Here is a 27,507-nt window from a genome sequence, read left to right on the forward strand (position 1 = left end):
GTGATTAATAAGGCTGGCCTTAAACGGTCCCGATGAGCCTTTGAAGCTCACACATGTTTCCTTGGGGTCAGTAGGTTGGGAAGAGGGTCAGGTTATCACCGTGTCACGCTGCCAGAGCCCGGCTCTGCCGCGGCACCGGCGACACGCGGCACCGGCGCGGCACTTTACGTGGCTCAAAATGTGCAAAAGTCACAAAAATCCTGGATTTTTAGCAGCCTTTTGAGCCTGTGGGGTCGTCCTGCCTCTGGAGTCAGAGCCACAAATCTCAGGCTGATTTAGCCGTGCCAGGGTTGTGCTTTCCAGGTGGCTTTAGGAGGATCAGAACATTGACTCTGCAGGAAAACCTGCTCTTTAGAGGTTTGATGCACAATCATTTTGAGCAAGAGATACACCCCTTCACACTCTGCACCCTTCTCACAGCCCCCCTCACCCCCCAGAGGGATGCTGCTTTAAAGGTTAGCAGGTTAAAAAAACACATTTGACGACACAAATTAGACTCTCTTACCTGTGGTGCTAAGGAGGAGCTGATGGCACTACACTTAGAAGGGTTTTAAACTTCCTCTTCCCTTCCTCCTAAGGTTGGTTAATTTTCACCCGACTTTCAGCTCAGATGGTGAAAACCAGATGAGTCCATGTTTTTATCTAAGCCCCCATTCTCCTGGCAGGCTGGAAGGGCCCTTGGTCTGAGTTGTTAAATGCACTGGGGAAGATAACTGTGTGCTCCCCACCTCTGCATTCCCAAAACATAAGATTTTCCAAGCAAAATACTTCATCTTTTACGGGGCTGCCAAAGCCAGCTTGGAAAAGCGGGAGTTTATGCAGCCTGTTTCTGTGAGCTGCATGTGCCACGTGCTGGGCTGGAAATCCCACAGCGCTGCCTTGGAAAGCTCCTGGGCACAAAATAAAAGGTTGGTGGCATCTGGGAGGACATAACTGAGCAAGTCATGGCTGTGTTTCCAGGAGCAGAGAAAGCACACGGGCAGCCCCTTCCCTTTGGGTGAAACACTCCCCACCCTGGCAGCACAAAATGAATGTTCCTCATTATAAATTTAACTGTGACATCCCAACCAGCATCCCAGGCCAGGCACAAACCCGGCACTGTGGGCCCACCCCTGCCCAAAACCCTTGCAGAAGGTCTCTCTTACATGTCCAAAGGGGTCCAGGTGGTTGTTGGTGAGTTTGAGCTTCTGGAAGGACACCAGCTGGCGCATCCAGTGTGCCCCCGTGGCCGGGGAGTCGGGGTGCACGTACAGCCGGCCCGGCATGGCCGGCTCTGCCTTCCCGGCCACCATCCTGCAGACACAGAGGGTACAGCTTGAGCACCTCCCAGGCACAGCTTTTTGTCCTTGACCTCAGCCCAGCAACCCTCCCACCAGCCCTGAGTGGGGCACAGGAGGCCATGGGGACTTGAGGAGGCTCCTGCTGCTCGTGGGGGTTTCCAGGGGCTGGCAGAGCGACCCCATCCCTGCTCCACACGGGGTTTCCTTGGGGCAGGGGCTCTGTACTGGCAGTAGTCAAGGAGGAAATCTTGTCTGGGTTTTTGGAAGCCTTCAAAGACCTTTCTGCAAAGGCAGATGGTCTCACACACTTCCCAGGAGAAGGTACTTGTGAGCACCAGTACCAGTGTGGGTGCACTCCCACAGCCTATCCCAGTGGGAAGGGGCTGCTCCCTGCTCTGGAGCTGTGTGCTGGCACAGGGTGCTGCCCTTGTACCCTTCTGCCAGCTCCCCTTGCCCCACACCACCACCACCAGCTCTCATGGACACAAGACCCAGCCATGAGACATCACTTAATGGCAACGCCCTCATCACTCCACATTGTTCTCCTCCTATAAAACCCCAATAAAAGCAATATTACCAAAAAACAAAAGAAACTTTCCAGCAGCAATAAAAGGAAAAGGGGAAACAGCTCTAGGGCTGGCAAAAACTCAATTAAACAGAGTTAACAACTATCCATCATCTCGTGTTTAATGTTTGAAACACACAAAGTGGTCACTGTGGCGCAGAGACCCTCAGTCCACTCCTCTTACCCAGCGGCATTCCGGGACAAAAGCACACAGAAAAGGGATTTTTTTAAAAAAAACTAGAGCAGCCCTAATGTGCAAGTGAATTATTGCTGCTTTATGGGATGTCACCAGGCTCGTTCCCATTAAGAGGCCTGTGAGATTTTCCATTGCTCATCTTTTCACCAGGCAGCAGCCGGTGGAAGGGTTTGGGAAAACCACAGGGAATGGTGGCACTGAGAGAGGCTGGTGGGCACTTTGGGGGGTAAAAATCCAAAGGGAAAACAACTCCTTTGTCAGAGAGCAAAAATCACAGCTGCCTCTTGGGTATGGAGCTTCACTCAAAGGCACAGGGAAGGGAAGAACAACAGAAGAGAATAAAGGCTCTGAGTGAACCATCCCACATTTCGCTTTAGAGCTGCTCTCCTAAAAGTAAAATATTACTGCGGAAGAAAGGAATTTATAACTTTCCTTGACTCACTTAGATACTTAATTTTGAACAACAAAGCGTACCGTTAGATCACCCAGTCCAGCCTCTGGTATAATGCAGGCTGTGGCTTCACTCTCCTGCACCACACAGAGCCAGGCAACCTACGCTTGGCCTAAAGCATCTCCTCCAAAAAGACACCCAGTCTAGAGCACTTCGGGCACGGACAGCTCACCATCCCTATCAGCACTTTGTTCCAGCATTCAATCCCCTAGTCTGTCAGTAATATTTTATTTTGTGTTTGCCTGGCTTTAACTTCCAGCCCTTGGCTGTTGTCTCCATCCCTGCTCCACCAAAGAGGGCTCCGGGATGTCGGCGTCCCTCCCGTGGGAAGGTGTTTGTGTTGGTTTCTGAGTCTGCACAACAAATGGTTGACCCAACTGCAATTTTCTTATGGAAAAGAAGGCAAACAGGAATGTTCTCTCACCATTTGTTGTCACAGAATTTATACCGGTGATCGTCAGCTGGGACGATGTCGATCAACAAGATGTACTTGGTCTTGGGGTTCATTCCAGTCACTTTGACCTTGTAACTAGGAAACATCCTCCTTAGGAAAAGCAAAGGGTTAAACATTAGTGAGAGACCTGGAGCAGCGCTGGAACCGATGGAAACTTGGAGCAGCACCCAAAAGGCAGATCCACCATGAGATGAACTCACAAGGACAAATGAGCTACAGAACATTATTGCTGCTTGTATATCACCTGAATTCAACTCACTCTTTCCAGAGCGTGTCCTGGTGCAAAATGGAGCACAAATATGGATGAGGGACACCAGGAAAAGGTCGATGCACAGAGAGATGGGGGGGGATCAACACATCCCTCTTTGTGGGAGGCTCGGACAAGGAGACCTCACACGTACAGGAGGTCCTACCTGGCTTCTGGCAGCCTCAGGATTGCAGGTTTCTTGCTGCCATGAAAGTGCATGAACAGCCATGAGATCTGACTCCACTTCTGAAGAACCTGAGCACGCTCAGGTTCCTCATTCACACAGTCCCAACATCCACGACACCACGTCCCTACTCCTGAGTTCCCTCCAACAAACTGAGGATCACCAAAGCCCACGGGGAGACTGAGGGTTAAAGCCGGCGGTGGCACAGACGGGCCTTCCCAGATTTCCCAGATTCACACACAGCCATTAAACCCTGCTGGAGCCAGGAGCAGGGCAGAGCTCCCCGCGGAAACGCGCCCGTCCCGCTGATTTACCACCAACTCCAGCGGCCACAACGCAGCCAACACCAAACCAGAACGTCACACAAACCAGTGCCTCACCAGAGGATGTTTGTGTGTGTATCCTGCACACCTAAGCAAGGTTTGCAATACTCAGGAAGGTTTCTAATAAAGCCATGGAAGAAGTACATTCCATCTCTGTCCGGTGTTGCGATCCAAAGGAGACGGCCCTAATGGGTCCTGGCACTGCCATGGGCTTCCCAGTCCCTCGAGAACACATCACCAGCCAGGATTTGCAGGATTAGGCACTTCACATCCTCAGGGTTACTATATTTTCTTGGCTCCATCTTCCCAGCCTCCTCCTCATCCAGTAAAAACACCCAAGTCAGTAGAGCAAGCTGGCTCACCACAGCCTTGCAGCCACCAGCCAGGACAGAAAGTTCTCCTTCCCACCGGCACCAGGGGATGGAGGCCGGGAATTGCCACATCCCGGAGTCACTCTGATGACACAAATCAGGAAAGGCCCAAATCCCGATGCCGTTTCTCCATCAGACATCGAGGCCACTTTGTCCCTGCCTTCATCCCTCCTTTCCCCGTGTGTTGCCCCCTCCCCAGCCGAGCTGGGGAGCTCCAGGGGCTGCAGCACCATTTTGTCGCTGCTTTTGGGAGGAGGCAACAAAATGGGCCCTGTTCAAAAACCGTTTCAATTGACTCTTTTAACCACCCTGCATAAATTCCAGATGTTTACCATGTAATTAGCCGGGACTAAAAAGGGGTGGTTTACCAATGTCCCTCTTTGATTTTCATTCATAAACTCCGCACTCCTCTTAACCTTGTCCTCCTACAGGTAAGCACCTGGGTAAATACAGTAGGACATTTCAATTTGTGAATACACAGCCCAATTCACACATTGAAAAAAAATTGTATAAGGAATCCGATCTGAAAGCCAAGATTTTTTCTTTTTCTTTTTTTTTTTTTTTAAATTAGGCTTTAAAATGGTATTTAAAAATGAAACAGAAAACAAGAAGAAAAAAAAAAAAAGGAAAAATTCATTAAAAACCAGAAACGAGGTGGACACAGTTTGACAGTTCATTGTACCAGGCGAATGTCCAGCGTTGGGGATTTTTATAACATTTAGCTTCTGAATTTCTTTTTTCCTCAATCATTTCGTTTACTGTAGAACATCCAAGCTGCTAAAGTAGCCGAACTGATATATTGTAAATGTTAAGTGCTTTTTTAATGGCATTTAAAATTAAGCTTCAGCATATGGAGTTCATATAGCATGGACATGCCTGAGTTTATAATGTTCTTTAGTATAGCCCTCTAAAATAAATACAAAGAGCCAAAGTACTACTATAATATATACAGCTGAAATTCTTTAAGGATAACAAATGGGGACTCACATCTGATTGAAGGTGTTGCTTAACTTGCAAACCACTCTCTATCTCGCAGTGGTAGCATTGTACTCTGCCTTCCACAGACCCAGCTCCAACCAAGTTTGCCAACTCTCCGCATTCTTTTCCAGGAAAACACAGGGTAGATTTTAGTAATTTGGCTGTGCATGGACATTTCATCATTATTATTAGCTGCTGCATTTTGGCCTTAAAGAAAAAATATGCGACTAATGTGCTGTCCAGGGACTTGTCAGTTTAATTTTCTTAATGAAAACATATTTCTCAACCCCTTGGCAGAGGCTCGTTCAGTAAATATGGCTTTGCAATACGATACAAACATGGGCTGTGCGTTCCTGGTGGGAAGGCCACGGCAAACCTGGGAGCTGGGGCCAAGAAAACGCAGTCACAGAGATTGAATTAAAAAAAAAAAAAAAAAAAAAAGGCAAGGGAGAGAGCACCTAATATCATGAAATGATATTTTGAAACGTCCCGTTTGAGAGAAGGGAGCAGAAAACCACGGCGGAGGCACCGGCCCTGCCCGGCAGCGAGGCCGTGCCTACAGTGGCTCCACACAGCTCCCTGGGAGGGGGCCAAAAAGCTGCCTGCTTCCCCCAGATTTACTACAGGTCAATGGAGCTACTCAGAGCCCCGGGCCCTGCGCTCGGGAGCGGCTCAGGAGCACAGGCCGAGCTCCCTCTGGCAGCTCCGCGCAGGCGGGGCCGGGGGCGGATGGGCGGCTCCGCCGAGGATGCTCTGCCCCGGCGGCCCCCGGACAATAGGTTGTTTCATCACCCATTGCCTGGGGAGCAGCAGCGGCACAAGGATCGCCCAGCGCTGCAATAAAACCTGCCAACGTCTTTGCCAAGCTCTGGGGAAGCTCAGCCTGGCTTTGGTGGGAGGTCTGAGGCAAGAGCCGGGCAGGTCCATATATTTTACCCGCCCGCCTTCCCGCTGCCACGCACGGCTCCCAGCCGAGTCAGAGCTTTGCTGTGCTGGGCAGAAATTGGGGACAAAGACTGGGCATTTGGGGCTTCCCACGGAGGATGTCTGAGCAGGTGGCATCTAGTCCTCAGGGACACCTCCTGCCCCAAGGGTGGCTGCAGCCCTGCCTGGGCACACGGGGCAGCTCAGCGGGATTCAGTGCTGGGAATGTGCAGCACAGGATAAACCAACTGTCAGGTGAAGTTTGAGCCACCAGAAATCAGGAGGTTAAGAGCAGCAGTTCCTGGCCTCACCATCTTTGGTTCAGAGCTAAACAGTGCCCCAGGGGCTGCAGCAAATGCCCTGAACATACAAATGACAGCCCCATCTCTGTGGTGGGGAAGGTCGGCACTGGACAAATTTCTTACAATTCATGCTTGTTCTTTTTGAAAGCCACGCCAGGGGTGTGTCTGCCCCACCAGGTGTGTGTCCAACACACCAGCACACCTCAGAAGGAGGACAGGGCAGCCAGCGGGGCCGCTTGGGGAGCCACAGAGCTGCCACCAGTCCCACAGCTCCCCTGCCCACCCAGGGACCAGCCACGAGCCCTTGGAGCACCCAGGTGACAGCCAGCGATGCACAGGGGACACAGCACAAGCACCAGCCCTGACAGCCTCTTCTAAAAAACACCAAGTGAGCAGGTCTCCAATTTCGAGCACATTCAAACCGACTCCTCCCTCCCTCCAGCTCAAGCCAGAGCAGAAGGGACCATCCAGGCCCCTCAGCCCCATCCTGATGGTCTCATGCATCCCTCAAAGCTCCCTGCTGGGTTTAGTGGCTCTGACAGGCACATTTTTGCCCCACTCCCTGCACTGGCAGGGGAAAATCCCTGCTGTGTGGTGGCAGCAGCTCTCACTGCCCTGCACAGGGGAAACCTTAAATCAGTTTTTACGTTCACAAGAGAAAGCTGCCCTCAAAGATAACGATCATGGGGGAAAGGCTACAGTGCCTGCTGTGTGAGCAGGACACTCTGGATGGCATTAGAACACCACAGCCTGGTACCCAGACACAGGGTGATGCCCTGGGGAGGGCAGAGGGGCTGAGCAGACATCACCAGAGCTTGGCACCACACTGCCAGAGCCCCAGCTAAACCCTGCCCTGCAGATGAAATGTAGCAAAACCAGTAAAAGCCAGGAAAATAAACAAGCAGCACAATTCCATAGCCCTCCCAAGCTTCAAAGATGATGTGCCAGTGAATTATTTGTTCTGATAATGAAGCAGTCACTGCTTAGCTAAGTTTATGCTAGGCACATTTTATCTCTACATGATATTCACAAATTGTTTTAAAATGAACTGTTAGAATAAGCATCTCTTGTTTATTTATTTATACTATTACTATCCAATCCCCTTAACCGTGGAGCAGTTGCTGACACGGAGCCAAAGCTTCTATTATGTTCAAACAAAGTTTAATTGATGTGTAATTGGTTGGTTGGATTTGGAAGTGAGAGATAAGAGGAAAGCTTTGCTTTCCTTTGGGGCAGCAGTTCCCAGCCTTTCAGACTCTCCAGGCTTGGCCACTTTGTGGGCATCTCACTTTTTTTATCCCCATATGAGCAGGTCTGGTCAGTTCTGGAGAGATGGGAGCAAGGCTCCCAGGTCCAATGAAGTCATTTTTTGGGCAGGGGGCTGCAAGCCAAAAAAGTCAAGAGCATCAGAGCTGATCAAAGAGCTCAAAACACTCGTCTGAGCACATGCCATGCTGCACACGGGGACCTGTGCGTGCCAGGGACACTGGATCATGCAAAGCCCTCACCGCCCTCCTGCTCACAAGGATTTAACCTGACCCTCTTCACTGAGATCCCAACATCATTCCTGATGTCCCTGCTGATGCATTAGCTGGGAAGGGATGGCTCTGACCAGCAGATGGGAAGCAGGGAAGACTTGGGGAATTCAACTGGTGTTTCCATAGAGAAAACTGCATGGAAACAAGATACCTTGGTCCTGATGGAGCAACCCGAGCCATGTCCTCACCACAGGCTGTGGGTGCTCCCTGAAGCCCCTGGGAATGTGCAGAATGGAGCTCACGGCGTGTCCCTGAGGGGTGGGTGGTGCTCCAGATACCCCTGAGTGCTTCCTTCTGCCCTTTCCAGGGAGGTAAAAACACCCCCCTGCCCTCTAGAAGCTCAGCAGCTGAAATTCTATTTTTAAAGGCAGTAAGACAAAGATTTCCAAGGGCAGCCAGTGATTTTACAATCCCTGCTTTTGGGGAAGTCAAGTAAAGCAACAACTGAATTTCCAGAAGGTCCCGAGTGGTGTTGTCTGGAAAGGTGATGCCTGTGGCACATCAGGTTGTGAAAGGATCAGAAAAACCACAGATCACTCAACATCTTGGCTAACAAGCCCTCCTCAGAACCTGCTGGGCATGCTGAGATGCCCCAGGGATGGTTTCAAAGCACCAAGGCAGACAATGATCCCCGATAATGACCAGTGTGGCCCCAAATTCTTCTTGGGAACTGGCCATGGCTGCTCGAGGATGCTTCTCCTCATCTTCATTGCTAGGAGGGAAAGGAACGGTGTGCAGAGGCTTCAAGAACCATGTCTCCATTCCAATGGCCTTTCTTCAGTTCTTTTCCCAATTTCCCTTCTTTTGACAAGTATTTCTTCCACCGACTTAACGCATCTTTTAAAATAATATTCTCCGGGGCAGATTAAAACAAATTTGGGGATGTCAGCTGTTTCTTTTAGCCTTTTTAAATGGCATTTCCTTTTTGATAGATTCTTGCTTTCAGAAAATACTTTAGGGAGATCAAAGAGTTTTTCAACAGGGTCCCATTTTCCCAGTGTATCCTAACCCTCAGTCCCTTATTTCTCTTATCACCCACGCCACTCCGTTATGACGCTCTGTATACAAAGTAAGAGCAGTTAACTTTGAAGTGCTGGATTAGCCCATGCCAGATCCTTGCCTCAGAATAACAAACAATACAGGTTCAACAGGAGTTCTCATCAGTAGTTCATTTTTCAGCCCCAAATTCACTGTCACTAACACAAGCAACATTGAACTCTCAGTCTATGGGCAGATAGGAGAGATTTATCTGGTGGCAGGACCATGACCTAGTGATGAGAAGGTCAGACAGTTAAGGGATTTTTATATTTTGGAATAGTGGGGCTGTATTTTTTTTTTCTTCTGGCTAGCGCAGCTAATTTTTAAATAAAACATTGTTTCTCACATACTTGAGACCTTGGTTAGCTGGATGGCTGCTTTCACGGTCTAGAAACATTTCCTCTCTTTGCCCCATGGTGACTTGGAACACGAGCAGGCTCCTGGCCACGGGGTGTTCCTCCAGTGCTTTTGCTTTGCTGCAGCTGAAGCTGAGCAGAGAAGGTCCCAACGAGCCCAAAGATGGGAGAGGCACAAAGGAACCTCAGAGAGAACCTGTGGCCAAGGACAGCAGTTCAGGGCAGGTTTGCTCCCCGACCAGCCCAGCCCCTCCTGCAGGGTGGGCTCCACAGGGCAGCCTTGGTGCCATCAGTGCAGAGCAGGAGATGATCCACAGCCCCTTTGATCCAGGGGCAGAGCCCCAGCCATGGTCAGGCCCTTCCCCAGAGCTGGTTTGGGCTTGACCAAACCTTCCCCTCCCCCCTGGAGCTGCTGCTCCAGCGTAAGGACAAGCAGGGAAAACTTTAGAAACACCCTTAACCGTGAGCATCCCATGCCTTTAACAAACTAAAAGCCAGGATTGCTGTTTGAAGAGAGAAGTGTGTTAGAAACTGAGCTCCCATCCCTGCCCTCCTCTGCGTGCACAGGCTCTGCCTCCCCTGCCAAAGCTGTCTGACAACTTCAGCAGCACAGCCAAGACCCATTGGGGGTTTGCTCCTGCTCTTTCTCTAACAGCAGGAGTTCGCCCAACCAGGGTAATTCCAGGACCCCAAATTTAGGAGCAAGCCGATCAAACATTCCTCAGATATCTATTTTATTTCTACGTTTTAAATTGACGGCTCACATTCCATCGCTGATCTCGGATATTAAGGTTTGCTCTCGGATCAAAAACCTTTAGCAGGAATTCTTGTAACTGCCTCAAAAGATTCTGGACAAATATTTCCCTCTAATTGTAATGAGAACTGGGCATCCATATGCCCTACAGAGCCATGGAAAATTTAAAGGATTATTCACACAGGAAAAGCTGCACCAGCTTAGCCAAAGCATTTATACTTCTTCAGACCTTGATGTCCTAAAAACTAGTTTTATTTTGGTTTAGTAAAGTTGATTAGGAACAGATTTTTTTAAAACTGAAATAAGCCACTTTTAAAACGAAACTTGAACATCTAAAGGGGGGTTGAGTCTTTTCCACACATGCAAGCTGCTTTATTGATCCTATTTTTTTTTCCTGTGCAGTACTTTCCTGCATATGCTTCTTAAAACCTGCTACCACAGAGACTGGAGCTGTCTTTGTACCTGTGCACATCCTGCACTCCAGCCAAAACTAAAGTTCAGTATCTTGAGCCTCCTGTTTCATCTCAGGGATGGTTCTGCTACCAAGGGGGAATGACACATTATTTTCTCTTCAGTAACTGTTCACAAAAATGTGACCAGACATCCTGTGAACTGGCATTTTTTACTGAGTAGCCATAAATTTTATCAAATTGTTTGTCCTTGGCAACACCTGGATAGAAATTGCAATGCTGCAAAGACTGGCACCATGGAAAAAAAACCAGGGAACAGCTAAATAAGTAATCTAGCAGAAAGAAGAAACCCTGAGCCAGGAAGACTGTGTGAGTAAAGATTAACTTCCAGCAGGAATAAAGTCTGGAAGATGAGACTTCACAAAGAAAGATGAGACAAAGCAGAGTTTGCCACGAGCTACGAAAAAATTACAATTGCTCAGTTAAATAACAGCACATAAAAGGGAGAAGACAAAATCGGAAAGCAAGATTTATAATGAAGTCCCTCATTTGCTTTCTGCTTTACCCACCCCTTGCACAACTTCATCACTGAGGAATTCCTAAAATCCCCCAGGAAAGGTGTGTGCCCTGCACCTCCATCCTCCGAGAAACTCTGTCCCCTTTACTACAGCCTAGATCTATTTGATTAATTTGATTTAACAGGACCTCATCTGCTGGCAAATTTTTGTGGCGGTTTTAGGGAACTTCTTGGTTTGTGTTTGTTTTTTTTTTTTTTTTTGGAGGGGAGGAGGGGGGATTTTTTGGTTGGTTGGTTGGTTAGTTGGTTTGGAGTTTTTTTGTTTATATATATATATATATATATATACACACATAAATGCACACACGGGAAGGTGCATGAACAGTTATTTACAAAACAGGCACGCACAGCTCGAATTGGGTGCTGGGCTCGTTCCTGTCTCTGAAAAGCGACCCAGCCGCGCTGGGAGCAGGGATGGGAAAGGGGATGATGGAGCTGGAGCGGCCGCCCCGCCGGGGCTGCACGGAGAGGGGCTACTTGGAGGAGAGCAGGGGACTCTCAGCCCCCCAAAAATGGGGTTTCATCCATAACCACGCTGCCTCCCCCAAAACCTGCCCTGCCAAACGCCCCTGGTGAAGGGCAGTGCCCGAAGGAGCCCCCCGTGTCCCCCCGGTCCCCGCAGCCCGTGTGTCCCCACCGCTCCAGGCAGCGCCGGGGACGGGACGGTCTCCGCACCACATATATCCAGCCTTTTAAAACCATCAACAGACAATCCTCTGGAGGAGAAATCCGCAATTAGAGCAAACCTCAAAGAGGAGGGAGGAGAGGAAGGCTCTGAGTGATGGAGCCGGTCCCATCCCGCGGGCGCTGCCACGGGCGCTCCGAGGGACCCGAGCGCTTTCCTGCAGAGTTCAGGGAACTTTGCTAACACAGACTTTTTATCTCTTGATGAGCCTTTTAATATAAAATAATCTCTTTTTTTTCCCCTCCCACAACGAAGCGGTCGGACATTAAAAAGATAGCGAGTGCATTTTAAAGATGTTTCCACTTTATAAATCAACTTTCTTGGCAACAACATGATTTCTATTTCAATGCTGAGCTTGCTGTGTTCTCCTAATATCTCTTACAGATCAGTCCTAAGAGGGAGTAATAATCCCCCAAAGTAATTCTCAGCCCTAAATTCTCGATAATTTATAGTTGGCTCGTTCTGTGGAGCTCTACAAAGAATGAAACAAATGACTCCCCTTCCCCCCCCCACTAAGTTATCAATATTTGCCTTGTTTATACAAAAAAGCTATTTTACACCATTGCCATGGAATTAACGCTTCCGCTGAGCTGTACATTTCCTCTCCATTGAGTGAACTTGTCATTAAAGTCACTCTTTTTTTGTTGTTGTTGTTTGAAATTTAAAAAATCAGGCTTCCATTTCTTTTCGTTTGTGCCCCTTGAGGTCAGACAGACCCGACATTTAAGTGATTTCAACTAACGGCATTCAGGGGCATCTCTGTGCCTGCTGGGAGGGGGATTAGAGTCCTAATTAGTGCCTGCAATTAGCCGCTTTCCCTCTTTCCACCCCCCCTCCCCAACGGTACATGCAAGTGCACACAAATCTCCATTAACCATCGTTTTTTTAATTGGGTCAGGAGGAGGTTTATTATTGCGACTCTCTATTTAAATAGCTCGGGTGAAATAAAATCTGCATGAAGTAATAATTTTCATGCCCTGCCCTCAGCACGGACACGCGTGGCCAGCCTGGCACCGCTACGAACCAAGAGACTCGAGCCACAACGGGATTTGTGTTGTTCGATTTTTCGGCCGTCCTCGTGCTAATTATTTCGTGTATTTTTGCTGGAAAGCCCAGCCCGGGGCCGGGTGGGACAGAGCCGGGTCCTGGCACCGCTGCGTGGGCTGGGCTGCCTGTGCCTCCCTGCTAAAAACCTGCTAAAAACCCTGATAAAAACGATTGCTCTGTATTTTGCCACCATTCGCAGCTGAACCCCAAGAAAAGAAATGAAGCCGTTCTTTTGTTTCGTCTCATTCATCAGCATTTCAGCCACTTCTTTCACTGGTTTTGGTTTTGTTTTTTAAACTATTTATACTAAAAAAAATTAAAATTCTGTTAGCTCGATGGCACTGCGCTGATTTTCACACGTGGAGAATTTGGCTCGGATAACTTAAAAAACTCTTAAGTTTTGTGCGTCTTGGGGTTCTACCCCCCATCCCACCCTCACGAAAGGTGAATACGTGTGCACTGCCAGCTCCACCGGACAAGGAATGTGGGACTGAGCCCTATACATATGGAGCTGCTTAAACCATCCACGTTAAGACTCGCGGAGAGATAACACGCACGTTTGGGATGCTTAGGGTCCAGAATTTGGTAAAGGTATTACACGTCCCGCACAGACACACTCAGATACTATAAATTAAGGGGGAAATATTTGAGGTCTTGATCCCCTCGTCTTAGCTGACTTAGGGAGCAGACCTATCCAAATGGAGCCGGCTCTTCCCATCAGCAGATGCTACAGAACAAGCCCTAAGATTTTATGCACCAAAATATAGAGTGATAAGGACAGAGTTACCTGCACGATCGCTTCATAAACAGCCAACTAGCAAATAAATTGAAGATTCCCAGGATATACACCCCCTCTCCAGGGGGACTAATGGGAATATCTTGCTTATTAAAATAAAACTTCCCTGCACTGACCAGCTGCTGCACAGAGCAGCGCTGCCGGGATGAAGGAAAGGAGAAGGAAAGCGCTCATCGATCCCAAAAATCCAAAGCCGAGGGTTGGGTTCTGGGTCTCACAGCGTGAGCAGCAAACGGGGCAGAAAAAATATACACACACATACACAACTCCACGAGCCCCCTGCACGAAGGATCGGGGACCACAGAGGAACAAAACCTGCAGAGATATTATTTGCGGGATTTTCCTCCCTCTGCCCTCCCCGCACTATTTGGGTGCCCGGCTGCAAATCTCCCCAGCACGGCATAAAACCCGCGGTGGCAGGGCACGGCACAACCACAAGGCTAAAATGTGTCAGAACGACGTTTTAACACCTAAATGTTTCTTTCCCGGCAGCAGCGACGCGAGCCCGCTCCCGCAGAAGCCAAGGGCAAATACTTCGGTGCCCACAGAGGGACCTGGATAATTTTCTTGGGAACCGTCTGGCTCCCAGGATGGTGAAGGTCTGAGGTTTAATTCTCACGCTTAAATTTACTGACTTTAATTCTGCCACCTCCCACCAGAGCAGCTCGGGTGGGACAGGACCCTGAACAGATGCAGGGGTGGGTTCTCTGGGGAAGCGAAGCCTCTGTGAGACTCTCAGCTCCCTCCCGGGCCTGGATGTGCACACTGAGGGGGCTCTGATTTGGTAAAAATTATAGGTTTTTTCCAAGGGAAGACAGAATTTTTTTTTAAACCTAAAAGTGGTACCGGTTTCTCTTTCAGTTTTGTGGTTAAAAGAACAGTCTGAGCCTTCGCGTTGCTAAAAATTTGGTGCAAAGTATCCCATCAGAGGTCGCAGAAAAGGGGAGGGGGGTTTGCTTTTTTGGGGGAAAAAAAGAAATACTACTACTAATAAAAAAATATAAAATCCACAATCACGCTAATATCCTGATTACAAATAATTATAAAATTTAAAATGACCAAAGAGAATTCGGGACTAAACCTGCCAAATGACTCCACAGCTCTTTTCTGGCATCCACCAATCCCATTTGCCACACTCAAACACATGCACAGTTTACACTGGGAAAAAAAAATGATCTTGCTGAAATCTGCAATCAAAATAATGAATTTTTAAAATTCCCCTCATTGCAGCAGCTCTGCAAAACCCAGTCTCAGCACACAGGGATATTTCATAGGGATCAGAAGCAATACATGTTCACAGGGAATTTTCACTAACCTGCCTGCTTTGGTTATTATCATTTCTGTGCCAGCTTCATGAAATTTCTTCCATAGCTCCTTCTCATGGAGATAGACTTTGATATTTTCTATTGTCTGTAAAAAATAAAGACAATGAGAACAGTGAGAAATGACGGAGAAAACCTGAGAGAAGGGCTGGGAAGGGCCATGGAAGGGCCAGGGATGGAGACTGCACACCCAGGGCCGCGCTGTAGCCGAGGCTCGAGGCAAAGCCACCAGTCTGTGCAGGAGGAGGATGGAGTCCCAAAAATTTTTCTGCCCTTTGCCAAAAATAAGAGAAACAAACTGAGGCCGGTTTAATTGTAGACTTTCACATCCAGGCAGGACACTGCGGCCAAATGGAATTTTTTGTCTCCCTTTTATCTTTTTTTTTTCCCTAGGAATTTCCATGCCCCGTTGGGGCAGACTCTCCCTAAGGCTCCCAAAAAAGGGGGCCGGGAGCGGGAAAACGGATAAGCGCCCAGGGCCGCGCTTTGTGCAGGGGCGCGTTCCTGTCCGCGGGATGCGGGGACATCACGGAGGGGGCGAAGGCAGAGAAGCCGCACCGCGCCGAGAGGCCGCGGGCAGACCCGGCGTTTTATTTAGGGATGGAAAAAAACCCGAAAGAATCCCCCCGACGGGCCGGATCCTGCTCGGGAGGAGCGGCAGCGGCTCCTCCACCCGGCGGGCCCCGACGGCCGCGGCTCTCGGACTTGCCCTTCCAGACCTGCGGGCACGGGGCGGCCTGCTTTGGACGGGGAAAATAAAAAGTAATAGGGGGGGGAAAAATAAAAGTAAAGAAAAAGTGAAGAAAAACGCGCTTTCCTCGCAATCCCTCCCCGTGTCGTCGCCGAGGGAGATGCGCGGTGGCAGGCCGGGCTCCGGCCAGGCTGGCGGCGAGGGTGAGGGGCGCAGCCGACGGGCCGGGCAGGACGGTGCGTACCTGCTCGGGGTCGGGGAGCTGCGGGCTGCTGAGCGGCGTGGTGCTCCCCCCGGCTACGCCGAGGACGGGGGAGCCGGCGGAGGAGTCCGCATGGCCGGGCGCGGGGGCTGTTGGAAACCCTTCCTCGGTTTCAGACAGGCTTTTCTCCTGGAGCATTTCCTTGGGGGAGAGAGAAGGGCACCGTTAGCTCGCGGCACCGGCGGCCGCGTCCAGCCCCTGCCCCCCGCCCAGACACCTGCGAGGTGTGGCCCTCCCGGCCCGTGGTCCTTCCTCGGGGCTGCGGTGGCACTGCCCGACACTGGGACGTGGCACCCCCGGCCCCGGGGGAAGCCGCTGTGCCCGGGAGAGCAGGGCCCCGTGGGGGAGCCGCCCACGCGTGGCTGCGCTCCTGCTTGAGGCCCAGGCAGCTCATCTCTGATGTGGCCGCAGCCCCCGAGCCCCGACCCTTTCTCCTGTCCCCTCTGGTACCCGTCGGGGAGGGCAGCCCAGCCCGGCCGGTCCCTCTGCCCCGTCCCCTCGGGGCTGCGGGGGCTCGGCGGCCGAAGCGCTGCGGCGGAGCCGGGCGGTGTAAACAGGCGGAGTGCTGGGCTCCGAGATAAAAGGGCCCCTCTTAAACTTGGACGGAGACTGGGAAAAGCCAATAAAGATAAGGCCTGACAGCTCCGCCGGGGCTGCCGCGCATCAACCCCGACTTTTACAGCGCAGAGGGACCCGCTGCCCGTCCCGCTTGACGGACGGACGGACAGACACAGACGGAAGGGCATCGGCGGCGCGGAGGGGGAGTAGTCCTGAGGAGGCTGCGGGGTCTCGGCCCCGGGGACCGAAACTGGTGCTTCCCAAGGACCTGCGGCCCCCGAGGGACCCTTCCTGTCCCCCGGCCCCAGCCTCGGTCCCTGCACCGCCCGCCGAGGCCGAGCCGCTGTTCGGGGCAGTGGTCGTGCAGGGGGAGAGCGGGGCTGGGACCCCCAACTCCAGCTCCAGCAGAGCTCCAGGGGGAACAGGACTAGGACCTCTCCGGTGAGAGCAGGGCTGGGACTCCCAGTTCCAGCAGAATTCCAGGGAGAGGTCCCTGCGAGGAGCCGGACAGCCGGCCCGGCTGTGTGCGGGTGGACACACGTACCCCGGTGTCCGGCCGCAGTCCCCGGAGCAGGGAGCGCCCCGAGCGCTCCGCCGGTACCCCCGCCCGGCTCCGGAGGTCAGGACGGGGCGGGCCCGGCCCGGCCGAGCCGCGGATGTTCCCGGCGCCCATCGCACCCAGGAGCCGGTGACCGGCGAGCACAGGTGGGAGGTGTCCGCGGCGAGCCCCGAGGACCCGGCTCCTGCCCCGGCCGGGGACCCCAGTGCTCCCGGGATGGAGCAGGTTGGCCGGCGGGGAGCAGCGGGACAGGCTGGCGGTGGTGTCCCGACACAGGCCGGGGCTCGGCGGGCTGCGAGGAGTCCCGCACCCTTGGACTTCCCTCTCCCTCCCGTCCTTCCCCCCGCACCCCAGGAACTCACACGGCCGGCCGAGGGGCAGAAGGCACAGCGGGGGGCTCCGGGCTTGGCCTGGGGGCGGCTGCGGCATGAAGAGCATCCGCGGGGCGCTCAGGCCGGGCGCGGCTCCGCGGCCCCCGATGGCAGCGGCGTGCGGGGCATCCCCCGCTGCGCGGATTCACTTTCCCTTGATCTCGGCGGAAAATGTTCCATAAAGATCCAGTTTGGGGCCTTTCGACTCCCTCCCTCTTTGTCTCCCCCCCCTCCCTTTTCCCTTCCCCTCCTGTTGCTGACGTTGCCGCTGTCAATCACGTCCCCACAGACCGGCTCTGGCCCGCTCCGCCCGGCCCGGCCCGCTCGCCCCGGCCCAGCCCCACTCCCACCCGACGGTCCGCACCGGGGGGCACCGGTGGGGGCAGCGGCCGCCCGGCCCCAGCGCACCGGACCCGGCCGCGGCCTTCCCCGGCCTGCCCCGGCGCTGAACCGGGCCTGGCGGCGAGCGGAGCCGCTCGCTGCTCCGGGGGGAGCCCGGGGAGGGGGCACATCCACGGCACCACCGCCCCCTAACAGCCCTGAGGGTCCTGGCGCTCCCCACCGTCCGCCGGGGAGCCGGGCCGGGGCTGCAGCGGGGCAGGCGGGCACAGGCCGCGCTGGAAGCGCACCTGGCTCGGCGGGAGCCGGGACAGCCCGGGAGAGGTGGTGGGAAAGAGCCAGGATCAGGCCTGGGCAGGGGTCCCGCCTCGGGAGGGGTCCGCAAGCCCCGTTCCTTTCCCCGACCCTGCGGCACGGCAGCCGAACCGTCCGAGTCCACCGGCCTGGGGCCTGCCTTCGGTCACGGGTCTCCCTGTGGGCCCAGGGACGAGGACAGGGCTCCCCGTCCTCCCCTTGTCGTGACAGAGAGCCCCGAGCTTTGCCCCAGGGCGGGCAGGATCTGTGCGGCCACAACAAAGTGGCGGCCAGGCCGGGTCGGCGAGGCCGCCCTGAGGGGAGAGGAGAGCTCGGCCCCGCACACCAGCCGGCTGGAGCCCCCGCACCCTACGGCCGCCGGCACCGCCTGCTCGGGGCTCCACCGCCACGCCAAACCCCAAAATCAGGGGGAGAACCCCCTCGAGTGCTGTCGCGACTTAAAGGGGTCACTTTGCTGTCGCTATTACCGAGACACAAATACATCCCCACAGCGCTGCTGTCGGGGCTGCCAGCCCTGCGCTGAACCGACTCGCACATCCGAAACGCGCCCGGGCTCCCGCACTACCACCTGTACCTTTGCCTATCGCGACAGCTCCACTGCCGCTCACCGCGCTATATCGCGACAGCACCGCCAGGCTCTGTTCTGCACCGCGCCCCTCGAACCCCTGCGCACCCCCTCGGCCCCGCTCCGCGCCCGCGAGAGCCCTTACCCGAGCCGGGGGTCCCGGGCGGGCGCCGAGGCTCCGCTCGCTCCCGCAGCCCCGGGCTCACAGGGACCCCGCCATGGGGCTGGACGGGCCGGGGGTCTTATCAGGGTTTTCTTGAAAGTGAATTTAAACCCAAACTCACTCCCACCGTCACGTGGTGCCGAAATTGGGAACAGGAGCAGAATAAAAAGTAAAGTGGGGTCAACCTCGTAATGAACCTTTTCCCCACTCCTACCAAAAAAAAAAAAAAAAAAAAGGAAAGAAAAAAAAAAAAAAAAAAGGACCCAGTCGGGCCAGGGGACGCGAGGTTGGGAGCGGCGAGCGGCTCCCGCAGGAGCAGGAGGGACGGGGCAGGTAAGACCGGGCCGGGCCGGGCCCCGACGGGGGACCCGCCACCGTCCTGCCCTCGCACAGGCGAAACAGGGGCTGAGGAGGGTCCAGGGGTGAGGAGCCGTCCCGGCGAGGGGCAGTGAGAGACCCAGTTCGGTCTGGGGCTCCCAGGAGCGCTGCTCCTGCCACTGACCTGCCCCGCTCGGCTCCGTGCGCGGCCGCGCTGGTTCCGCGCTCGCAGCTGCCTCTGTGGCACGGGCCGGGCCCCAGCCCCGCTGCCGCGGAGGGGCCGCTCCTCGTTTGCACCTCTCCGTCCCCCCCGGTTCCCACCTGCGGGCCGGGCTCCGTGGCAAGGTGAATTTTGGTGTTACTGGTGCCGGGGGCTCCGCTTTGTTTGGGTGAGTCTCCCTGCAGCCCTTCCTCCCGCAGCTGCGCGAGGACAACGGGAATCTCGGCCGCTGCCTGCGCTTCCCTCCCTTAAACGCAGGTTTTTTCCCCCTTAAACAAAAAAGTGCGGAGGTGGCGATCCCAGATGTGGGGGATTTAATTAAAGCAAAGCCGAAGGCTCCCCCGCCTCCCTGTAGCCCCGGCCTTCCCCGTCGGTGCGTACGGGGGTGCTGGGGCGGTGGGGTCGGGCCCACTCCCGGGTCCAGCCGCGCTCGGGTCACCGTGCCCTGAGCCTGGACAGCCCCTGCCCGCAGCGGGCTCGGGGCCGGTTCCCTCATCCCCCGGCCGGCGCCGAGGGGTGAAGCGTCCCCGCCGCACGGAGCCTCCGGCCAGGGCAGCGCCGTGCGCTTCGCGGGGGCTCCCGCAATTCACGGCGAGGCGAAACCAGCCCGACTGTCATCACCCAGCAGATAAACGGCCGGATCCCCGACGGCAGGGTGGCTCCTATTCACGGCTCATCAACGCCGAGCCAAGGGAGCAGGGGGAGGATAAGCCCCGCTTTCAGGGACCAGCGCTCCAAACCACTCATCACTGTCACCGAGCTCGCTCATGCCTTGGCCCTAAACACCGGCGATTAATAAAAGTTTACTGTCGCTTTTCTCCAATCGTTACACTCAGCGCGCGGGCCGGGAAAACCCGAGTGGGATCCGCTCCGCGGGATGCTCCAGCGCTCTTCCAGCCGCGGCGGCCGCCGCCGCCCCCTTTCACTGGCTCCTCTTTCCCCAGAAAAACCTGATTCTCTTCCCCCCCAGAAAAGCTGCCAACCACGACGGAGACAAGGGGAGAAGCGAGCCCCGAGCCCGCACCCGACGATATCCCGCGGCCGAGCGGCTCCGAGCCCTGGGCGAGGCGAGGGGAAAGTCAGGACCGAGCCTCGGCCGAATGGGTTGGCATAGATTTACTGGCTTGAGAGGAAACTCACCGGTTTACACTGCTGAGAAGGGTTTGAATGGATGAGGACTGAGAAAAAGTTGCCGAATTTGGCCAGTAACAAGGCTGGAAGAATGGAAGGCTAATACTGAGTTATGCATGGACTCGGGAGGAATTACACAGCATCAGAGTCGGGCTTCTAAAGAGCGACAGTGCCAAATTTCTAATAACTGTGTAATATGCTTATTTATACCATACAAGGACTTACAAACCTCATTGTGCATAGCAGCTGGGTCATATTTCCTTACCCTTCCATTCCTCAGGCTCTTTTGCCAAGAGACTGGCACCAAACACTTCTAGGCTGGAAGGAAAACACAAAATTTAATCGCAAAGAAACGATGACAAGGAAGCGTGGGTAAGATACGGGCTGACGTGCAGCCCTTTAATCTCAAGCATCTGCCTAAAATAGATGCTCTAAGGGGGTATTGGAAATATGCACGGTTTGAAATGCGAGCGATTCTCAGCTTTTAAATCGTTCAGTCGAATTATCCACGTGTATTTCCCTGACCTGGACACGTTTGTAGGCTCTAAGGCTTTGTTTTAAACCGTTAAGTAAATATTTTAACGAATGTTTTAAGACGTTGTAAACTAATGTGCTGCTCAGTCTCTGCACCAAGGTCCTCTGAAACTGGGTAAATCAAACGAACAACCATATTTCGATTTGTTTTTAAATATTTGGGGGATATTTGTTAATTTTATCCCAGCGTACCAAGTGTACTTACCCCCGGAATTTCAAGCAAAGACATGTGAGATACACCCCGGCAACGTGTAGCAAAAATAATTAAAGTATGAACGAATATTCACGCATCTAGATATTTTTTAAAAGCTTTAGTATTTCACAAATAAAAGCAAACAATTGTGGGGTTGGTTTAACTTTTAAAACTAATATTAATTTGGTCTAAATGCTCTGGATTTTTATTTTTGAATATGCTCTCTTACTATTTTTTTCAAAGTAGCATCTAAAAAACTAACATTTCAGATCTATTGCACTTTTTTTTTTTTAAATGGAAGAGACTTTACCATGAGCTTGGCAACGGTCTTCCTAAGAATGAATAGTCCAAAGATCACTGCCCTGGTGAATGTCTGACTGAGATAGTCCCCAATGGTATTTCCCAGCCAAAGCTCTGATTTAACTTCAATATATGTATTAAAAAAAAAAAATAAAAAAAAAAATTGCTCCAACTACTTTGCAATTGCTTTTTAGTTTTTTTAATGAGAAGAGCCCTAAAGCTACAACATGCTGGAGGATGGAGCAGTCAAATGGAGCCAGGCTGGAATGGGAACGATGGTTTGAAAAACAAAAGCAGAACAAAGCCCAGCCGTGGGAGCACTGTGATTTCTTCACAGCCTGGCTGCAAACACCACAGCAGCCACAGCTCTGCACCCACCAAAATGGGGTGGGGGCTGAACAGGCCCTGCCATTGCCACGGGATGGGGTCCGAGCAGGCCCTGCCAGCGCCGTCCCACCACTTACGGCAGGTCCATGGTCACACAATCCCCCAGCGGGACGTGCTGTGCTCCCCGGCACCGCCGAGGCCTGGAGGACAGCCTGGGACACAGGGAACTCAGGCAGCCCTGTGGGTTGGGGTGGCAGCCACATGTATGCATGGAGAGGGGACAGCAGCCCCAGGGCAGTCCAGTGTCCTGCGGGGACCTTGGAGGAGCGGGAGGAGGACACGTGGAACCTCCTGGGTGAGCGGCCCTGGAGCACACGGGCAGCAGGCAAGAAACCAGAGGCACATCCAAGTGACAACACTGCAAATCACTTCTCACCAGGCAGGAAGAAGAGAGGAGAGGCTGGTCTCAAGCCTTAGAGCAAGAAACTGCCTTAAAGTATTGCAAAACCAGCCCAGCACACTCATCATGGCTCTGCACAGAGCACCCACCCGTCCCCGTGCAGGGGATGAGGGACTTGGGGCGAGTCCTGCCCAAAGGGATTATTTAATTTCTGCTGGGGATGAGGAGGAGGTTATTGCTATGGGAAATCGCTGTCCTCCAGGGTAAACAGAGGAAAATGTTGGTCTGGGTGAGAAATTCCCAGTGGGAGGGATGAAGGCAGCCAGCTGCCAGCTCTGTCTCTGCCCTGGAGCTGGGTGTAGACTGAGCACACTGCCTGAGCCTGCAGTGTGGCACAGTGTGATGCTGTGCCACGGCAAGTGGGGCCAGTCAGGTCAAACTACCCTGTTTAAACGACCCTCACTATTGGAACAGACCCCACTGAGCAAGGCAACACATGTGCCAGCAGTGCCTGGTGAGCCCTCCCATTCCCTGGGAGGGGGGCTGCATCCCACACTCCCGCTGTTTGCTGTGGTGTCCCTGTGCTGTTTAGACAAAAGCATCATCTCAAGCCATTGGCAAAGCCATCGGCAAAGCCATCACCTTCCAGGCTGGCACATGCAAGCTCCCACACCCCACCAGAGCCTGCAGCTCTTCCCAGCCAGTCCCTTTCTACCATGGTGCTGCCCAGAAGGAATCCTCCTGGGAATGCCAGACCCACAGCATGAGTGGGGCAAAGCAGGGCTCAGCACTGTAGCTATGGGGGAGAAACATCCCCTCTTTTGGGCTTATGGAAAACGCTAAGCCCGGACCAAACAGGGGCCCTGGGGATTTAAACACTTGCCAGATGCCTACAATAGCCGTGTGTCATCCCGGGAATCAGTCCTGTCCCGGGTCCTTGCTAAATCACCAGGGCAGATTTAGGGGCGTGAGGCTTTGGGAGCGCGGGAAGGGATTTAAAGGGGCAGAGGGGAGCAGGGAGCAGCGACAGCAGTCTCAAGAGTGTAAGGGAGAGGCACAAACACTCATCTGGATGTGGAGTTGCTGGTGAGGAGGCAGCAGGACGGGATGGAGGAAGGTGAGGTGAGAGGCAGATGAGAGCTGAGAGGAAGGGAGATGCCGGGGGTCTGGGCAGCAGGAGGCTGGGGCGGGAACAGGCTGCCCTGGGGAGGGGTTTTGCTTCCAAGGCCCTCGGGAGGGGTTTTGCTTCCAAGGGCAGCACGATTGCCTCAAGTTTGTGCTCTGCAGATGAGGGGGGTGAGCTGCAGGGCCAGCCCCAGCCTCAGGGGGATGCAGAGCTGCTGGGGAGCTGGTGGTGGTGAGGAGCAAGGCAGGGAGGGAAGGAAGGGGGAATAAAAGGTTCTTCCTAGGGAAGCAGGTCAGCCAAGCCAGTCAAAATTCACCACTGTATCCCTCTGCTGTCAGAACATGTCAGGATGGGATTTCCCCAGAGCATTTCCCAGAAAGAGGCAAACTGTCTGCTCAGGGTTGGTTCTCAACAGAAAGCCACCCCACATCATCAGCTGACCTCTGGGATGTGGTGACTTGCTGCCTGCTCAGTCACATCCCTCCCATGCCTCCTTCCTGTCCTGGGATGCTGCTATGAAACATTCCTGCAGTGAGGCAGGGCCAGGCCTGGGACAAATCCTCTTCTCCATTTTGGGCATTTTCCTCCTTGCCCAGGGAGCAGGTTTGCTCTGAAAGCAGAGCTCAGCCTTCAAGGTGCCTTTGTCCCCAAAGGGGACGAAGTAAGGGGGGCAAGAGCTGCAGAAAGGGATCATACTCCCAATTTCTGGGGGAGTTTCTCAACAGGAGAAAGCAGGAAGGGAAATGATAGCCAAGTGGGATGAGGCCCAGGAGTTGGGAATATCCTCCTTATGGGACATGACTTGCTGTGGGACCCCAGATTTGCTGCAGGTAGAAGGAGGGAAACTAGAGAGGGGAGGGATGAAATGCTGGAACAGCATCTGCCCCTGCCTGGCTCCAGCAAGGAGAGAAAGGATGGCTGAGATTCATTAAATAAAGAGACAGGAAAACCTTGCTTAAGGAGCTGTCTGGGAAAGGGGCCATTTCAGGCCTGCTGTATGCAAGTGCCAGTGATTTGGGGCCAGAAGAGACAATTGCTAAATTTTCCTCCAGGCTTGGCTGCACAAGGAGCTGCTCTCAAGCAGAGCAGTCACAGAAAGTCGTGGGGAGCTTACTGGTGCTTTTCTGCCTGGGATAGGTGACCAAGCTGGCTCCATCAGGAGAAGAGAAGGAAGAAGACCCCCCAGATTAGCATTTTTCCTTCTCACACAACAGCTCAGGGCACTGACTGGTGGTGCAGAGAGGCCAGGGCAGCTCCAGCTGGAGGGAGGGCATTCCATGTCCACAGCCACGTTCAATGGCACGGGCACAAGTGTCTCACCAGGCAGTGGGAACACTGAAACCGTGGAAAAGGGGGTAAAATGGGCTCTGCCCCGGACCCCAACCACTGCTCCACCACCACAAGAGAAGAGAGATCCATGATGGGATATCTCACCTTGTCCCATGGAGATGAGGCTGCTGCACATTTGCCAGCTGGTCAAGGGGCTGGCCAGGATGCTTTGGGCCATCCTCAAGGATCCCTAGAAAGTGTAAAAAACATGGATAAGCAATGATTGTCAGTGCTTTCCACTCAAACATCCATCTCTGTGTACCACACATACTCAGCACCTCCAGCGAAGGAGAACGCTGTGGTTTTGCCTCTGTGCTGGTGCCACTGACACAGCACAGAAAAGCCTCGGGGCTCAAGATAAATGCCCTGAAACAGATGAAATCAGCCAGGAACACCTGATACTCATTCCCACAAGGTTATGGTAAAGGTTGCGAAACGAAGGAAGTGCTGCACTGGCAGGCTGGCAGCAAATCAAAGCAAATGACATTAATTAAAGCATATGTTAGGAATAGGAAATTAAGCTAAAGCAACATTTCATCTGCAGCGTCTTCTCCGGGCACTTTAGAAAGGGTATAAGTTTACTGTAGAGAAAGAGAAATGAGGAGGCTGGTGCAGAGGATAGATGTGCGGGAAGTTAAAAGAATTAGAGGAGAGTTTTAAAAGCTTTAGACTATACACTCAAGGTCATGTTCACTCTCTGTATTTATTTTGAATTGTGAGTGAATGGGAGGGCTGAGAGTGCTGACTGGCATTGTGAGGAGACTCAGGCTGACGTGGATCCCAGTATCCTCGACAAGGGGGCTCAGCCCCAAAATCCTGATCCTCCACACTCCTCCCTGCACAGCTGCACCAGGCACTGATGGACCTTGGCACCCATTTGTCTGGTTTTGCAAAAATACACATTGTTTCCCAGTTTTGCTTTTCTCCAGCTCATTCAGCCCCAGGACTTATCAAGCTCAGCCCGACGCTCTGGGCACCCCGGGACAGGGGCACCACTGGCCCCTGCACAGAAGGGAAACTGAGGCACGGCATGACTGACAGTCTTGGGCATGGAGCAAGCACAGGGCTGGGAACAACCCCTTGGGGAACCACGAGCAGCCCCCCAGCCCCTCCCTCACCAGGTCTGTCTCAGCCGTGGGCCCTTCCTCCTGCTCCCGCCCTGGGGGCTGGCAGTGGTGCTGCAGTCCCAACCCACCGGGCGTGTTTCTGGGGCCACACTGACTCACCAGCCACCCGTGTCATCCCAGGTCACCCAGTTTTTTTCCGTCAGCCGTTCCAGGGCCGCCTGCCTGTGTCAGTGTGTCGGGGCTGTGGACGGGGCCAGCACGGCCATTCCCATGTTCCGTGTGGCTCATGGAGGCGACCGGTGGCAAAGGGCATCAGGAATGTCCCCTCAGGAAGGGGGTGACCTCCCCACTGCTCAGGCTGTGCCAGGAGCTGTGACATGCAGTGGGACAGGAGCACAGCAGGTTTTGCACCCCCTCCACACGTCGGGGGGTGGCCGTGCCAGGCGCGGGCAGCAACGGGCAGAGGCAGCGCTTGAGTGACAACTGCTGACCCCGGGCGTTCTCCTCCTGCACGCTGCTGCTCCGCTCCCGAACCAGCTGCTCTGTTTCCCCCGGAGCCATAAATTGCACGCCGGGGCCGGCGGCCCTCGCGCGGCCGCCGCTGCCTCCCCACGGCGGGTGTCTGTGCGATGAGTTACGAGGAGCGAGCGCCGCGGCCAGGGCTCGGCTCCAGAGCCCCGGCACGAGCGAGGCAGCGCAGCTCCCTCCCTACGCTCGCTCCAGAACCCTTTCTCTCCCGCTCCCACCCGGCCCACGCTGCCGTCCCAGAGGGGTTCACCCCGTGGGACCCCCGTTGCCTCGCGGCGTTGGGAGCAGGGCTGGCTGCGGCGCCGTGTTTACCCAGGGCGAGCGGGCAGATGGCTTGCTGACAGCTTCAGGAACACCTTGTAGCAGTTGCGGTGATTCCCGAGATCCGTTGCTTCCCATTTCAATTCACACATCATGATTTCTAAACCTCAGCTCGTACCTTTTCCCGGCAGAGCTCCCCACCTCCAGCCCGGCTGTGCGCGGTCACTGCCGGCTCGGGAGCGATGGGAAGGGGAACCTGCGGCAGGAGCAACAGCCATCCTGGCTCTGGCACTGCCTCCTTCGCTGGCCTGGGGCAAGTCCCTCAACCTGCCAAAAAAAGGAGCAAAGAGCACAGGAGCAGCACAGGAGCTGAAAAACACTTAGAGGATGTAAGCACTTAGGGATAAAGATTCTCTTCCCATTCCCTTCTCCAGCTGAATAATGGTTGTAAATGTATGGACTGGAAACAGGGGGTAGTGGGGCCTGAGGTTGGCACATGTGAGTCTCTCCCCATCTTGATGCAGAGCATCTTCCCTTGGAATGAGGTCCTGCCATCAGCTGCTGGGGACCAGCACTGAGCCAACCCCACTGGGCTGTGGGAGCCTGCTCAGCCCCTGATGACATTTGGAAAGAGCTCACAAAGACAAAACTGCAGCTGGGACCAAGCCTGGCCATGGTGGCTCCTAAAACCTGTGCAGGTTTGGTCAGCAGGAGGCTCACACCCAGCTTCCCCACCTGGAATGGCTGTTGGCCCCCCCACCTTCCCTCAGGGAATTGCTTTCTGGGTCTGGTGGGACCCCAGAGCCAGTTGTGGGGACCTCTCCCACAAACTTCCCTGAGCAAGTGAGAACCAGAGCATCTCTCACTTGTGTACATTCCTCTACCCTCCTTGTGCTGCTATGGTAGTCTTGGCCTCAGGGTGATAAAAGGAGTATGTTTTTCCAATTAAAAGAGCCAAATGCATTTTCCTGCCAGTATTTAGTCCAGCCTAACATGCAATGTCTACATTTTAGCCTTGAAGAAGCCTCTAGAGACACTGCAAAATAAATCAATACTAGTCCACATGCTCAAAAACAGAACCAATAAATAACTTCAGAGCAGCTTTTCTGTTTACCCTATGAAATTCCCACTCTTGGCCGTGCACTTCAAAAC

General features: G+C 53.8%; 1 protein-coding gene across 1 annotated transcript in view; it reads right to left on the reverse strand.

The window, feature by feature from the left end:
- The window catches only part of TBX4 (T-box 4), a 30,233-nt gene extending 14,344 nt beyond the window's left edge, over positions 1 to 15,889 (reverse strand). Inside the window, exons 1-4 of the mRNA XM_017821736.1 lie at positions 15,734 to 15,889; positions 14,792 to 14,886; positions 2,917 to 3,036; positions 1,146 to 1,293 (exon numbers count right to left, since the gene is read on the reverse strand). Of these exons, the coding sequence (XP_017677225.1) occupies positions 1,146 to 1,293; positions 2,917 to 3,036; positions 14,792 to 14,886; positions 15,734 to 15,889 (519 nt within the window). The remainder of the gene's footprint in view (positions 1 to 1,145; positions 1,294 to 2,916; positions 3,037 to 14,791; positions 14,887 to 15,733) is intronic.
- Positions 15,890 to 27,507: the final 11,618 nt, after the last annotated feature.

Source organism: Lepidothrix coronata, unplaced genomic scaffold, assembly GCF_001604755.1.
Source record: "Lepidothrix coronata isolate B3197 unplaced genomic scaffold, Lepidothrix_coronata-1.0 Scaffold91, whole genome shotgun sequence".
In the NCBI taxonomy this organism is placed as follows: domain Eukaryota; kingdom Metazoa; phylum Chordata; class Aves; order Passeriformes; family Pipridae; genus Lepidothrix; species Lepidothrix coronata.